This window comes from Anguilla rostrata, chromosome 13 (assembly GCF_018555375.3).
Source record: "Anguilla rostrata isolate EN2019 chromosome 13, ASM1855537v3, whole genome shotgun sequence".
Classification (NCBI taxonomy): Eukaryota; Metazoa; Chordata; class Actinopteri; order Anguilliformes; family Anguillidae; genus Anguilla; species Anguilla rostrata.
The window spans coordinates 34,328,805-34,344,746 of NC_057945.1; the positions used below are offsets into that span (position 1 = coordinate 34,328,805).

Sequence of the window (15,942 nt, forward strand, 5' to 3'; positions counted from 1 at the left end):
TTGGCTTTTTGGAGTTTTTGGATATAAGATCCCAGGAGCCATCCTCCAGCTGCTCATCAGTGAAAGACTGAGGGACAGGAGTACAGAGAGTCACACAGGGGAAAGCCAATCAAAGGGAGCTTCAGAGATGCCAATCAGAGTGAGCTTCAGGGAAGCACAGGGTTGGGGCAAAAGGAGGCAAGCAAGTATATGCTGTTAATAATGGGACCTGCCTCAAAAATATGCCAGTCTAGACTCATGCAACACAGTTCCTCTTCTGAATAAGCCTGGGGGACTGTAAGTCATAACATTCGTCAATTACATACTGGGCTTGACTGTCAGATAAGAAATTGACTTTAACTGTCCCCGGGCAAATGAGATTGGTATGTTGTATGATGCTGTTAAAACCATGGAAACCAAAAGACCTGCTTGCTGAGGCAGAATCTCAGCAAACAGCCACTTGGTGAAATTAACGCTTTACTAAATGGAAGAATATGAGCTCTCAGAATCCATTCTCATCAAAAATGTTTACTGACACAAACCATGCCTTGGCCCAACTACTAATGCTCACACATATGGACAAAAGGCTTGGTTACCACCGTGTTAGTTAATGCTTTAGTATTTCATTAAACTGTGCTATCACATTCCCTACAATCCCATTATGAGTGATAATCCGTGCCATGTCACAGCAATCTCTGGTCCTTTATGAACCAAAAAAATACACACTGATATGTAGAGCACACAGGTACCTTACGGACTGGTGTGGGCCTATAGGCACTATTCCCCACAGAATCCCACAGCTTCCAAACAGACATGTTCTTTCTCAGCTGTTCCTCAGTCAAAGGGAGGTTTTTCTAGCCATGTGAAGAGAAAACCCAGCGGACCAAATGATGATAGGGTCAAAAACATAAAGAATGACGTCTCCACTGCAAAACTGGCCATTTTGCTTATAGATAATACACAATCTGGGTTTTATTTTGAGCCCCTTATTAACAATAATTTACCAGCATATATGCATGCAGTAGAATGCCATTTCTATCCCCCTAGAGATAAGTATGAATTATGTTTAGCTGACACATTTGGACAAAATTTAAGATCTCTAGGGTTAGTGTTTGGTTTAAATCATAATATTCAAAGAAGTTCTCATAACACAATAAAAACTCAACGAATATTAATTCTTGTCTTAAAAGCAAGCATCTGATGTGTAGAGTCAGTACCACCCCAACCACGCAATTAATACAGGCCTGCACGAGTGATTTACCTTGCGTTCTCGTCTCATACGAGTAAAGAAGGCTTCCGTCTAAAAGTGAATGTAAGACAGAAACTGTGGTAACACTTCTGATTCAGAGTCCTACATAAGGCGTGCATAAGAACTACATAACACCTCCATTAGCACTTCATTTCCCTTCGTGCCCCCTTTTCACCCCCAGTTGTGGAATTGCCAATTATGCAATTGTAGTAACAAAAGAAAAGTAATCAGGGCAACCCTGATCCTTACTAAGCCTGCAGTACTCCTGGTGGGATGAGGCTAACTGTGTCCATGAAAAGGGGTTCATTAGCTAATTGAGAGCTATTCATTATCAATTAATTATCAAGCAGTATACAGTAAGTGATATTGCCAAAACATTCTGTCTTGATGGTAAAGCCATACAAGACATGGGTGGCCACATCACAGTCCCTATGACACACTATACTCAGGTTTATGAATGCATATGCAGTACTTAAGACCTTCTGTAGCTCTTATGTACTGTAGTACCATTTTCAGAAAGTGCTTCTGAAACTGCAGTGAAAAATGAGCACCTCACTCGAAAGCACGTTTCCTGACGATGCCAGAATCGAACGGGTCGCACAAATAACCCTGCGACGTAATCAAAAGGAACGGACAAAAACCGCCCAAACATCGTATCGCAAGGACGCTTAATGGAGTCCACAGCGGTCTCTAAATGGCAAAGCAGAACGCCGAGAGTAAAACCCTTTCTTTTATGAGACAGGAAGGACAGCGTGAGATCACAGAGGCAGGAGCCAGGGGAGCAGAAAGGGGGAAGGCTTCGGAGTCTGAAAAGGAAGCACCGGAGTGCGCAGAAGTGGAAAATGGCCGCCACGCACAGAATCCACCAGGGGGGCATGGGACACCTGAAAAGGAAGGCGAGCGTTTTGGGATGGCCCCTCTACCTTGTCCCCCCGGTAGGCCTCCGGGAGCTGCCAGTAGTGGGATTCGGGCCGCAGGCTGGCGAAGTGGCTGAAGGACAGCTGGGTGCCGCCGTCCACGGCCACCTCCACCGTGAAGCCCGCGGCGACGCGGTCCGTGCGCTGCCGGTTCACCAGCGCGAAGCCCTGGAAGTCGCCCGGGGCGAAGCTGGAGGACACCTGCGGGGCGGCGGAGAACACGGCTCAAAAAAACAAAGGGGAACGTCCTGATGAGTTTGGGGTTGGGGGGGGTTTTGGCTGCACGCTAGGATGCAGATCCTTGCCATTCAGCGACAGTCTCAGGTCTATTTTAACCAGTTAATGAAGATGCAAATATGCCCAAGCTGGCAGTTAGCGCATTACAGTTGGGTCCCACAATATTTGAATTAATACAGAACTATACAAACAGTACTATACATGTAAGACAGAGGTAAGGCAGATGCCTTAAAAAGTGTACTTCATGGTTACACAAGGCACTATACAAACAACCTTATCTTTTGTCTTATCCTCAATATCCTGATTTACTTGTGGTATTAATATTTTAAACTGTATTTTTAATGGCTTGTGTTGTATGTAATGTAAAAAACTGTATGAATGACAGGGGTGTTTGTTCAGCCCTTTAAGGTGTGAGATCACAAATACGTGATTAGTATGTTATTAACTGAACATTCTAACGCTGATGTAACAATCACTACTGGTAACTGAAAGCAGAGTTCTAGAACCCTGAAGAAACCTACTCTTCAAAGGGTTAATTACATCCTTCCTGCTAAAGACTCACTGTGTCCCTGTAGTAGGAGGAGCTGGAGCACTGCTGGGCGACGCCCATGCAGAAGCAGGGAAGGCAGCCATCTTTATGGGCGGAGCTCAGGTGGAAAAAGCCCTGTTTACACAAGCTGCACGAGGGCCCCTCTGCGTGTGCCTGCAGAAGAGCACAACCCGTCTCATCAACTGCAATAAATAAACAAAACCAAAAAAAACTCCCACCCAAACAAACACGACTGTGTCGGCAAGCCAAAAAACACGAAGGGGTAAAATAATATCAGCATTCAATAAGAGGAGGGCCTCGTGTGGGTAAGAGAAGACAAGAAAGGCTTATTCACAGCTGCCTGGGGGAAGGAAAGTAGATTCAAAATGTTCACAGATAATGGAGAGGAGTCATCTCTTATACAGTTTGAGGTCTGTTCATGCAAGTACCCCCCGGGGCAGTGTAATGGACCTGGCTCGTTTAGGACGCTGTTGCACTGTTATGAGATGATGGAGTTGATCCACAGGTAGTGGGACGTACCATTTAAAAAGAACAAGCAATTAGTGTGGCTTATCTGTGCACTTTTAAACTAAATGTTTATTTTACATCGTAACAATAATAATATATTCCAACTGCACAAACTGCAGATACAGAACATGACTGAATGAACAGTCCACTTAGCCTCATTGCCAACTTCTGTGGTCATATCTTTTTCTGTGCATCAGATTTGCATCAAGGTATTTACTTACCTTGCAGTGACAGACACCATTTCCATCACAACCATCACTTCCTCTATGGTCACAGCTACCACAGTTTCCTGCAGTCAAAGGTCAACCAGATTAAACTTCCAGGGGGGGGGGTTGAGGGTTAGGTCAGACAGATGCCCGCCCGGAAACATACCATAGCTCTCTACTTATTATATCTGTGTGTTAGTACACATGCACTTCATCATGCAACCTGTTCATTTATACAATATTCACTGAAACAATTCAGACTAAGGACCTTAATCAAGGGTACAATGATAGTGTCCCAGCTGGGACTCGAACCCACAACCTTTAAGTTAGCCCCGTTTTCCTAACCATTACACTACACCCCAGCTGACCCTCAGATTTAATTTTAGTGGTCCACAACCATGAACAATCCCAAGCCCTCCCACCTGTACAGAACAGAGAATAATAAAGATCATTCTAACAAAGTGAGACTCTCTTCTCTGTGTCAGAGCAAACAGGAAACAAGAAAGAATAAAGACACAAATCCGTAGGGCAATGGGCTAAAATAACCCTCATTAGAGATAATTCAAATGTGTGCTATTATTCAAATGTGGCATTAAAAAAACACAATGTTATGTTAAGAGATTATCTTAGAGGGGAATAGTTTTAAGATGACACAAGAACAACAATGACAGATAAGCGTAAAGGTCAGCTGAACGTCAGTTATTTTTCTACCTTTGATACTGCGTTTGAATGCTTTTCGTGCCTGTGACTGAGTGATAAATTTGGGGCTGCATTTGAAAGGTGAAACATGTCAGTCCACAAGTGGCCTGTTTTCACTGAGTAATACAAACAAAGGCCGAAATGGAAAAGGTTTGGAAAGAGTACCGTTGCCGACAACACAGGGCAGACCCAGCAGTGGATTCCCAGTGTATCCCGCAGAACATCTGGAATGAAAACAAAACAAAAAATAAATGTCAGAGAACATTATTCAAACAAACCTCTACATGCCTATTCAATTCAGTGCTGCGAATACTTATAATTTAAGTAAGCTTGTTTCACACATCTTTGCACACATTTCAGCAACTCATACTAAGCAACATGCTTAAATCTACCACTCAGATCTGCACTGCAATATATATGGTACACATGGCTCGGATAGCATCCTTATCCATTTGCTATAGCACTGTTACTAGTTCTGTCTGGATATACTTCAGCACACAGACGTCAAACTCAAGGCCTGGTAGGCTGCAGTGTCTGTAGGTTTGTGCAGTTTTCTTTAGATCAGCAGTCCTCCAGGACTACTTTGAGATCCCTGCTGTAGCAGGATAGAAGATAGAAGGCACCGGCAGCCACTGACAGAAAACAACAAGATATGCCTTATTTAACTACTCCATTTCATAATTAAACCACAGTAATATAGGCGGAATTGAAATGGAAATTTGAAAACCCAAACTCTACGCATTGATACTGTGAAATGATTGCGTTCATCAAAATAATTGACCAGTACCAGAAAAACGAATCTGCTCTTTGGAGCACCCACTTTCCAGGCACTAACAGACAGCTCTGTGATGTCAGAGCATAAAGTGTGCCGTTGCAAACCGTGACCCAGGTCTGCATGCTATAAGCGAGAATCATTAATCAGTTTAAAAAGCAATAATGCAGAAACAAGACTTGAAATAAAGTAATTACTTGCAAACTAGTAATGAAATATAGTGAAATGCTCATGCATTTTTCTTCCCTAGAACATATTATTCAGACTTATTCAACATTTGCTCAAGAGCAAAAAGATGTTTGCTTGGTGTCTTGCAACTGAACCATACAAATCTATGAATGAATTAATCATTGCATTTATATAGCACTTTTCTGAATGCTCAAAGTGCTTAAATCTAGCTCATTTGCTCATTTCTAGTGACAAAATGAAACCAAATCAGGCTATTCTTGTGGAGCAAGAACAAGACTTGTTCCACTTTAGCTCAGTTACTTTACTTTTTTCAATTGGTGGATACTCTTATCCAGAGTGCTGAACAGTGGAGAACATCAGGAATACAAAAATGCAGTATCACTTCATTTGTGCATCATCTATGTAAAGCCAGTTTTTAAGTGACACCTGTTTATTTACAACCTACACTTAACATTTACTAGCTGTAAATAACTACTTTGTGATACAGGTCCAAGACGTGTTTAAAACCTTTTTAATAAGCAGAGTACCGGCCAGATTTGTCACAGGATCTCACAAATCCAAACAAAAGCTAAACTTAATCCGCCCAGCACCGACAGCTTTTCATCTTCATCTGTACGATGTAACCACAATTAAATCACAAGCCTTATCCAACATGAAGACACAAGGATGTAGCCACATGTCTGGAAATGGCTGACATCCCTTCACTTCCCTAAGCTGTCTTACACCACGTAGGCTTTGATCATCAAACGCATGAAGAACTGAGTCAACACAAGACCTTACGCTTCAGGCAAAGAAGGAGGAGAGGACAGAAATCAGATCAAGGATTTTTTTTTTTTTGAAGCACCAGAGAAGGCAACACACCCTTGGAAACCATGAGAGTCCCAATTATTCCCATATAATCACAGATAAAATATATTATTGTTTCTCTTTCATTAAAAAATACCTGACAAAAATACAGAGCAAAAAAAAAAACTTCCAACATCCACATAATGTTGGAACTACCCTGTAAAAGCGAGAGGGAAGAGAGGTCACACAGGAGAGGCAGGTGAAGCCATAAAAAGGGCAGATTTGGTCATGGGCCAAGTATCTTCAGCCAGCCAAACAGAAGTTGAATCACACTACTTATTATGCCTTTATTAGTTTACATGAAATAGGTTCCAGCATAGAAAAGCCTCCCCTTAAGGAAGAAGAATAAGATGTTCCCTTCCAACAGCGGTGCAAGGAATCTGGACAGAGGACCAGAAGCTGAACAACACAGAAAGACCAAGTAGTCAGAAACTCCCCCCCCTGATTCCATGACAGCGAAACTTAAAATGGAGGAACACAGAAATGGCTACTCAAGCGAGAGACAAGTCCCCAGAGCTTCACCAAGCCAAGGCCACATTGGATTATAACCACTGCACAGGTATTCACAGTGGAGAAGGGGTGGGGGTTATGGGGTTCTTACCTCTTCTAGTAGAAGTTCATCTGATGTCCAGGCTGAAAACTCAACAAACTCAACTTGCATGGAACTGAAAACTGTAATGCTGTAACCAGGAGGGGTGACTCACACTGGCTTCAAAAGGAAAGCTTCCACCTTATTGAGTATCTTCGCTCTTTATTATTACATTAGCTTTAGGATCTGATTGCTTTAGGTTTCTCTTCAAAGGAAACAAGATCAGGATGATGTATGCACTGTCCTTATTATTTTACAAATATCCAATATTTTCAAATATTTCATATTTATGTCACCCACATGAAAACATACGACACTCCTCAAAGCCAGATAAATCATTTTTATTAAAAAAGATACAATTTATGGTCCTCTAGCACAACATACAAAATATATAATATGCATTAATTTAAGCAACTCCGAACTGAATTTACATAGCACCAGGAAGACAGTCCTGACTGCCTTGCTTGCAAAGACATATTCATATTCAACGCAGGTCGACAGTGGTCCATAGAGTAGACCAGAACATGTAAAGAATGTGTGAACATGCACTTTTGCATGTAATCGTTTTGTACATTAAGTCATCCAACATAAATGGTTCCTCCAGGACAGTGATGGATCCAAACCATCACTGCTGTAGGCGTAGGTTTCATTTCAACTTGGAGGAGACAGTGGACCACCTAGTCCCGGAAGGATAAACCATAAAGTCTCACTAGCATACTAACTAGTCAAGGGACCAAACCATATGAAAATATTGGGGGTGACATGTCTCTCTGTCTTCCCCAAAACCTACGCTTGTGAGACAAGTAAATTAGTTTGAGATACCCAATCTGCTATTCAAAAACGTTAGGCAACCCTGAAAATACTGAACACATAAATTACCTTTCAACATCAGCCATGGTGATAGTTCTAGTTTTGGTCATATTTTGTTCTGAAAACAGCACTTACAACTTGAAAAGTACACTTTCAAATTCTGAGGTAGTCCAACCAACATGTAAAACACATTTTTTTGCATGGTTCAAGAGAATGCCTCATGATGTCTGACGCAGATATTTACAATGTCATAGCTGTTGAAACAGCATAACTGGCAACCAGGGCTTGACATCAACTTTCTGGCTCCCCAGTCACTGTGGCTTGTGGTTTTACAAAGTTAGTAGCCACTCTGCATTTGCACCGGCCAAACCTCAAAATTCAGTCTCCCAAAGAGAGCGCGTATCATGGGGGTAGCTATGGTAACGGGGCACGGTCTGTCAATCATAGCTAACTGACAGTTCTCATTACCACGCCCAGATGGTTTGGGTGAATTTTTATAGTGGGAAATTTAGGCTTAGAAAAATACGTTTTAAAGTACATTGAAATGACTGAAGAATAAAAAAATTATGCACATTTGTTTTGTTGTTACCTGAAGACAACTGGGAAGTGTCACGTTCAACCACCATGGTACTCCTTTAACAATGTTTTTTAATACTCTCTTGCTGGAAAATGTACATTAATTGGAGCGATGCCATAAAATGTTCTTGTAATTTAATTGTGTTTGGGTAATAGGATGAATAAATAACTTCACTTCAAGTTGTCTATCTGTTTGTTTTTGCTTTCATTACTGATGAAAGTGCCGAGAATGGAAAGCAATGACAGTTGTATTCAACCTTCCAAGAAGGTGCATAATAATTAAGAAGCAGTGGGAAAGCAAATATATAAGTTTATGATCCAAAAACGAATGAATTGAGCTGCTCATTTCAGAACCCGAGGTTCCATAAAATGCATAGGGACAAGCATGTTCAAGCAAACAATAATTTCACATCTGAATAAATACTCAGGCTATAAGAATCCTTTAGCATTCCTGATGGTAAAGGCGACTATGATGTACATATTAAGAACACTCAGATGAAGAACATTACCATTGTCAGGTCATGTAGTGGAGGCAGACACTCCAGGGGTTTTAAAGACCAGGCTTGATACGGTGCTAAATAACATCTAGTTTGTTAGTAAACTGAGCACTAGGTACACATTAGCAGTAGGAAAATAGCAGGCACTGTTGGGCAGAATGGCCTGTTCTTGTCATTATGTTATGTTATGTTATATGTTATGTTATGTTGACCCTTGAAGGAGGAGCAGCTTGCTCATCATCCATGAGCACACTGAAAAGACAATGTCTTAACAAGCTTGGGTTTGCATAGTCTCATTCAATTGATAACTGATATGATGTCAAACTGATCAATAATCTGGGATGATTTTAATTGGAATAGCAAGCTTTCCTAGAACAATGTGCATAGAGGGATCCTGTTTCTGTCTCTTTTTAGACCTGTGGTCACCCTGTAGGAGCTGCAGAAGGTTCTGGACCCTTGACTGGCGCCTCTTTTTCTTTGGAGTAACAGGGCGTGTAGTGGTAGCAATTGTCAGTTTGGCTGTGGTAGTGGAGGTAGTGGATTTTGTAATGCTGGGTGCAGGGGTGTACATTTTCTTAGGAGGCTTTGTAACACGTTGTGAAGCAGTTTTGGCTTTATGGGATGGCGTGACCAACTGAAATGAAGTGGGAGGCGGTGCCCTGTCATTCTGCCTCGCTTTCTGACGATTTAATATGGGGGGTTTCGTAATGACAAGGGGTGTAGCAATTCGGGCTTTGTCCAGTTTTGACCCAGAACTGGGCTTTGCAGTGTTCTTGGAACCATTAGGAACCTTCGTCTTGCCTTGGGTATTTTTGGTCAGCTTTGAGCTCGAAGGAAGTTTTGAATCAGACAGGGGAGGCCGGACTTTATGGGATGGGGGCACCAGTTGGTATTTGGTGGTAGCCAAGGTGCTCTCTGTTTGCCTCGATTTGGCTCGACCGGATTTGCGGCCGGTTACAGGCATGGCCTGGGTTGGAGTGGCAACAGGCTTTTTTGAAACTCTTGAAGTCTTTGGAACTGACTCCGAGACAACAATTTTCCTTGTTTTGCCCTGACCTCTGCTTATAGTCCTTGTCCGCTTTGGTGCAGGTAATTTTGCACGAGCTGGACGTTTTGTAACAGGAGTCATCACCTTTTGCTTTGCTGCCTGTTTTTTTGTTGGCCTCACAGTTCGAGATTTTGCGGTCGACTTTGGAGCGGGTGGTGTGTTCTGCTTCTTAACGGGACGGCGGGTAGCTACTGGCCGTTGCGTTATGACAGATTGTGTCGGCGACATCCTGGAATCCTTCCGTTTTCTTGGCACCACGGTTGTGGTCGTGGTGGTCAGCGGTGCCTTTTTGATGGATCTTGTAGGAGCGAGGGCAGGGGCAGGGACGGTGGTGATCATCGCTGGGGGGTACTGCTCCTTGGTCGAGCGGGAGAACTGCTTGGAGCGCTTGAGCTTGTTGATTTCCTGCGCCAGGGCAGTGAAGCCGTCGATGAGGATCTCCAGCTTCCCCTCCAGCCTGCTCAGCCGGCCCTCCATGCTGGTGTAGTTCTTCTGCAGCTCCGCGATCTTCTCGCCCTTGTCGGCGGTGGACAGCATCCTGGCCAGCTTCTCGAGCTGGCTGCTCAGCTGGTGCTGCTGCAGGCTCATCTCGTGGAGGCCCTCCTTCACGTCGAAGCTGTTGCTCTCCAGCATGCTCATCCGCCGGTTGAAGCTGTTCATGGACGACCTCAGCAGGAACTGGAAGCTGTGGTGGCGCGCCTGCGGGCTGGGCGTGTAGCGGGACGGTACTCGAGGGGCGGTCCGGTTCAGGCTTATCGGCCCGGTCCGGTTCAGGTTGACGCTGGCCACGCGGGCCGTGGGAGTGGTGTGTCCTCGGGTCGACAGCAGGCTGTGCATGGTCGTGGACAGCAGGTTGCGCGAGGGGACCTTCAAAACCCCGATGTCTATGGGGCCCACCGTGTTGCTGTGGTAATCGGCGTCCTCTTCGAAGCTCCCTCCTCCGCTGCTGTCCGCCACGACTTTCTTCTCCAGGCTGAAGTTGTACACGGCCGCGCTGCATCCGACCGGGATGAAGCCTTCGTGTTTCCCGTTCGTCAGCACGTCCTGGCACTTGATCAACGTTGTGTTTCTTCGTTTTTTTCAATATTTTGAGCAGGCAAGTCATGGCGAGGGACACACCAAGGAAGCTCAAGTCAGCAAAAATTTTCCGCAACACTTTGCTGAATTAGAAATAATTTTCCAGGTCCATTCACCAGCCAGTAAGCCAACCATCTTTACTCTCCCCCGGGAGAGGCAAAGACACACAAGACAGGACTTGATTTCCAGATGAAAGCACCACCGCATTTATGCCAGAAAACAATGTTTTCTCATCAAAGGCATAGATGTGAATCACGTATCCCAAATAGGTTGAAATCTGTAAATATGTCATGTTCTCATGCAATAAAACTTTATCATAATGTTAATGCATTTTCAAATATGAAAATAGAAAATTAACACTCTTAATAGAAGCACTATTAGATTATAGTGATTCTATTGCGAGTGGAAAATTTTGAAAGAAATAAGTTTCTAAAAATGAATCTTAACATAAAACAGTCCTCTAAATACTATTTATTTAAGATTAAGTATTTCTTTTAATTATATACAGAGTTTTGTAACACACTAATCTTATATTGTCACATTCTAAGATAACATTTTGTCACATAAGAACATGACTTTTTTTTGCAGTGGACTTGCAAACCACTGCCAGGACAGAAAACGTTTCCCAAAAGCATAACATTTTAGCAAAGCTCTGAGACTCAAGCAACACATGCAAAGCGAATTCTGTAACTGCATGGCAAAGCTAAAATGCTAAATTCTTCAGAGGATATGTAAAGCAATATTTACAGTAAATTCTCTTGCAATACCCAATTTATAGAAATAGCTCTCTGAAAAAATAAAGCAGTAAAAAGCTTGTGACCACTATACTGAGTAATGTTAGACTACTATTCCCTTCCCTAAAGAAATTCTTAATATAATAGGCTAATAATACAAATACACTATTTACTTACACAAAATTCAAGGCAAGCCATTGGCTTCACTTGTTGTTTATGTTTCCTGTCAACTTCAACCCTTCGCAGCACTGCCCCCCCCCCCCATCCGCCCAGAAAATGCTTGTTTGCCTGAAACACCTCTTTCGTGAACATCAGAAATCAGCCCAGCCCGAAGCAACTGGATGCACCACAAGGCAGCTCCGAAACCAAGCATTCCCGAGCCATTCTAATGATTCTATTTACAGTTCCCATAGCGCAGAGAGCCCGGCGCATAAAGATGTCGCACGGCATGGAATGGGTGGCGTTGATTGTGGTTTTGCTTCTCCCATACCAGACCCCACCGAGGCCGCTCGATCACAGCGGGAAGACCACAGAGACGCACGCGGAACACGGCGGACATGCTTTTAAACCACCACTGCACCCCGCCAGCCGAAAAAAAGATGGATGACGCTCGCCCAGCACACCCACACACACATCCCCCCCAGAGGACACGGCCAACCCCGAGAGCAAAGGGGTGGGGGTGAGGCGGTTCCAGCCTTACCTCTCGCAGCGTCGGCCAGAGAAGCCCGGAGGACAGCTGTCACAGGTGGGCTGGTTGTCTGAGTCCAGGTAACACTGCTGGGAGTACCTGTGGGATCAGGCCAGCATGTGTCAACCCTTTCCGTCACAGAGAAGGGACCAGCGACGTCAGGTAACTCCCATCTGGAGTCAATGCTAGAAGGTGCGTTTAATTTCACTGCATTAATGTGCACTGATGTCATATAGTTAAGTCCTTGTCTTGCTTAGCCAATGTTGGACTCTGGGGTAATACACCAGTTTCACACCAGGAATACACAAATATTTAATCTTATGAACAAAGCCCATGAATATTTGACCCAAACAGTACCTTCCCCAGTAAAGCTAATTTAAGACTTTAACTGATACTGTACAGAGAGTGCCATCCCTAAGTGAAGTATTTGTCAGTGGCAAAATTTTTGGCAAAAATTTGGCAATTTTTTGTTTTTGATCATGGGATTAAGGGGGAAAGGTCACACTCACTGGTTGTTTGGGGAGATGCCGGGACAGGGGCAGGGCTGACAGACTGTTGCGCCGCCAGATTTGGGGTCACCGTAGAACCCGGGAACGCAGCGCTCGCAGTTTGGACCCTCAGTGTGGTGAAGGCAATGCTGCAGGAGGAAAAAAATGAACAGTCTCAGGGGGGGGCCGAGGGGCACGCCGGACGTGAATAAGCACGACTCCGTAAACGGCTCGGAAAGTTCCAGAAGGTGTTCCACACAGAGGTATTCCGGCAGGCTAACTGCCGTTCCTGCAGGAATGACACGGAGGGCTCACCAGGCACTCCCCAGATTCGGGGTCACAGTCGCTGGCGTGCCCGTTGCAGCTGCACTCCTCACAGGTGCCCAGGTAGAGCCCCGATCCCGTGCGGGTGTACCCCTCATCGCACTCCTGGAAAATAAATCGCCATCAACAGACGAGGATGTCAGTAACACCACAGACATGAATTGTCATACTAAATACATTGTGTATATTACGGTGAGCTTTGGTTATGGTTATGGTAAGGGTCAGGGTTATATGAATTTATTGCATTTATGCCCAGTATAAATATGACCACAAGGCGGGGTTTGCACTTTTCGAGAGTATTTCATTGGTTCCAATACACCAGACAAGATCAGTCAAGCATAGAAAAGTATTTGAATCCAAAAAAAAAATGTATTTGACCCAGGTCTGGTATGAATGTATGTGGGACTGTACAGTGTTCTGTAACTGCATGGTATTGCAGAATACAGAGTGTGCACACAAAAAAAATCCAATACAGAGTCAAGCATGTTTTCTCTGTCCTGGGACAGAGGGTAACAGACACAGTCACCTGACAGGAGGGCCCTTTGTACCCCTGCGGACAGGCGCACTCCTCCACCTCCAGGGCCCGCCCCCTGCCTGTGGAGTGAGGTACTGCAACGTCCATCTCGATGTCCGAAATGCTGCAGAACACATAACCAACTGAGTGAGGCAACACTTCTGTTCTAAAATCTTTTAAGATGCATGGGATTTAAAAAATTATTTACTGTACAATTATATATGTACAAATGTACTGGTTATATATCACATGTTATATACAATGTTAATAATATTATATTATGTTATATATTTACACATTTACTAACTACTGGAGGGTACAACAGCAGTATCCTTCCTGGGAATCGAACCTGTGACCTTTAGCTTACAAGGCCAGTTCCTTACCCCTTATACTACACTCACCCACACCAATAGGAAATAACACTCCTGTGTCAGTCTGATTCCTCTGCAGTACACCCTCGCCCCTTTAACCTCTCTATCCATACCTGCTCACAGACATGCTGTCAGTGTAGGTGGCTCTGATCATGAAGACTGCAGTTTCAGCGAGGGCCATGAGGAGGTGCTCACGAGTGCAGGGTTGTCCGTCAGCACGCTTCCACGCAGACTGGGAGAGGGAGGGGGAGTTAGGCAAACAGTGTGTGTGTGAGTGAGTGTGTGTCTCTGTTTGTGTGTGTCTGTGTGTGTGTGTGACTGTGTGTGTGTTTGTGTGTTTGTGCATGTGTGTGTGTGTGTCTGTGTGTATGTGTCTGCGTGTGCATGTGTGTGTGTGTGACTGTGTGTATGTGTGTGTGTTTGTGCATGTGTGTGCTTGCGTGTGTGTCTGTGTGTGCATGCGTGTGTGTGTGTCTCTGTGTGGGTGTGTATCTGTGTGTGTATGTGTGTGTATGTATCTGTGCGTGTGTGTGTTCTGCATGTATGTGTCTGTGTTCATATGTGTGCATCAGGGTTGGGGTCAACGCTACTAGTTCATCACTTAGTTTGCATATGGTACTGTAACTATTACCTCAGTTTACATGTTTAGTTTAAAGGGGTTAACTAGCGGCCTCGGCACACGTACCTCCCTGAATCGCACGCTGATGGTGGTCGGGGTGCGGGCCAGGGGTCTGGTTTTGGAAAAGTGCTCCAGGAAGATGCCGTTGCCCTGGAGAATCACGTCTGGTTTCCCAGTGGTTATCACGAAACGCGGGCGGGGCTCGTAGCGCACGGTGTACCGCAGCTCTCCTCCGTACGCGGTCACCTAGCAACAGGGAAGATTTTGGCAATTCTGGTTTAATCAAGGATAAACTGTGTTTTTATTCAATCATTTCCTTTACATACATATTTTTCCTCAATATGTAATTTTTGTGCTCTGAAACTTTTAGTCTCTAAAAGCACTGAAAACTGATTTACGAAGTAGAAGAGTAGCACAATTTTAATTATCCTTAAAATAATAGAACAGATGACTAAGATCATGATCTAATGTTGTTTGTGCTATTGGAAGAGTTAAAAAGATACAGCAAATTAACAATTATATGATCTGCCCACACCACTCATGCTTGAAATTATGACAACACAATCCCAGCGACCTATATAACTTGTGAAATTATTCTGCTGCTCATCTTGCCAGTTCTCTCTTACGAAAGATTTTACTCTCAATGGGACTAACCTGGTTAAAGAAAGGTTAAATAAAATAAAAAAAATAAAAAAATGTAACAATAAGAGCCTGGAGAAATTCCCGACCATATGTCCTGAGAAGCATGTGACCGGTGTTTCGTCCTTTCTCCTCTAGGCGTCACTGTAGGCAGTCTAATCTCAGAAATGATTGGGTAACTACCAGCACAGGCCCAGCCGATTACACCATCAACGATTCACTGTGCGACTTCTCAGCACAAGCCAATCTTAAATTTCAGTTAAAGGCCGGGGAAGCAATTAATTAGTACAAACGTGCAGTATGGGCTAAATCTGACAACTGTTCACAGCCATGGGCTAAATTAGCAGATCAGTCCTATTATATATCTTGAATTGAAGTCAGTAGGTCTAGAATGTCAGCAGGTCGCGGAGGTGGATGAGGTGGGTGTCTGGTGACTCACCTTGTCTCCGCGGAAACTCTCAGGTAGGACCCAGTAGTAGACGTCACTGGGGATACTGGCGAAGGTTCGGAAGGCCACCTCGGAGCCATCCTTCTGGATGATGCCCTCCGTGATGGTCCTGGTGTTGGCTCCGTCGGAGAGGGCAAAGTTCTTCCCATCACCATTACCTTGTACCTTTTGGGACACAGACACATGATTATGAAGCCTGAGACTGGGGGTGCTCTGCAGAAGCACCAACAGGGACTTTGTGCCCCATGAAAAGATCTTACACTTGGTCCCACACAACCCCAGAAAATCATATACTCTAATATTTTTTGGGAGACCCCCTGTCAGTCAGAGCCGTTAGAATTGCCCTAAACTCCGCACCCACCCCCCACG

At 44.2% G+C, this 15,942-nt stretch overlaps 1 protein-coding gene across 4 annotated transcripts in view; it reads right to left on the minus strand.

Moving 5' to 3' along the window:
* The window catches only part of LOC135237332 (basement membrane-specific heparan sulfate proteoglycan core protein-like), a 106,878-nt gene that overhangs the window by 30,406 nt on the left and 60,530 nt on the right, over window positions 1–15,942 (minus strand). For all 4 annotated transcript variants that reach the window (XM_064304406.1, XM_064304405.1, XM_064304404.1 and 1 more), the window contains exons 23-33: window positions 15,565–15,738; window positions 14,553–14,732; window positions 13,981–14,099; window positions 13,509–13,620; window positions 12,974–13,087; window positions 12,680–12,807; window positions 12,183–12,269; window positions 4,510–4,568; window positions 3,661–3,728; window positions 2,945–3,085; window positions 2,152–2,346 (exon numbers count right to left, since the gene is read on the minus strand). In XM_064304406.1, the coding sequence (XP_064160476.1) occupies window positions 2,152–2,346; window positions 2,945–3,085; window positions 3,661–3,728; window positions 4,510–4,568; window positions 12,183–12,269; window positions 12,680–12,807; window positions 12,974–13,087; window positions 13,509–13,620; window positions 13,981–14,099; window positions 14,553–14,732; window positions 15,565–15,738 (1,377 nt within the window). The remainder of the gene's footprint in view (window positions 1–2,151; window positions 2,347–2,944; window positions 3,086–3,660; window positions 3,729–4,509; window positions 4,569–12,182; window positions 12,270–12,679; window positions 12,808–12,973; window positions 13,088–13,508; window positions 13,621–13,980; window positions 14,100–14,552; window positions 14,733–15,564; window positions 15,739–15,942) is intronic.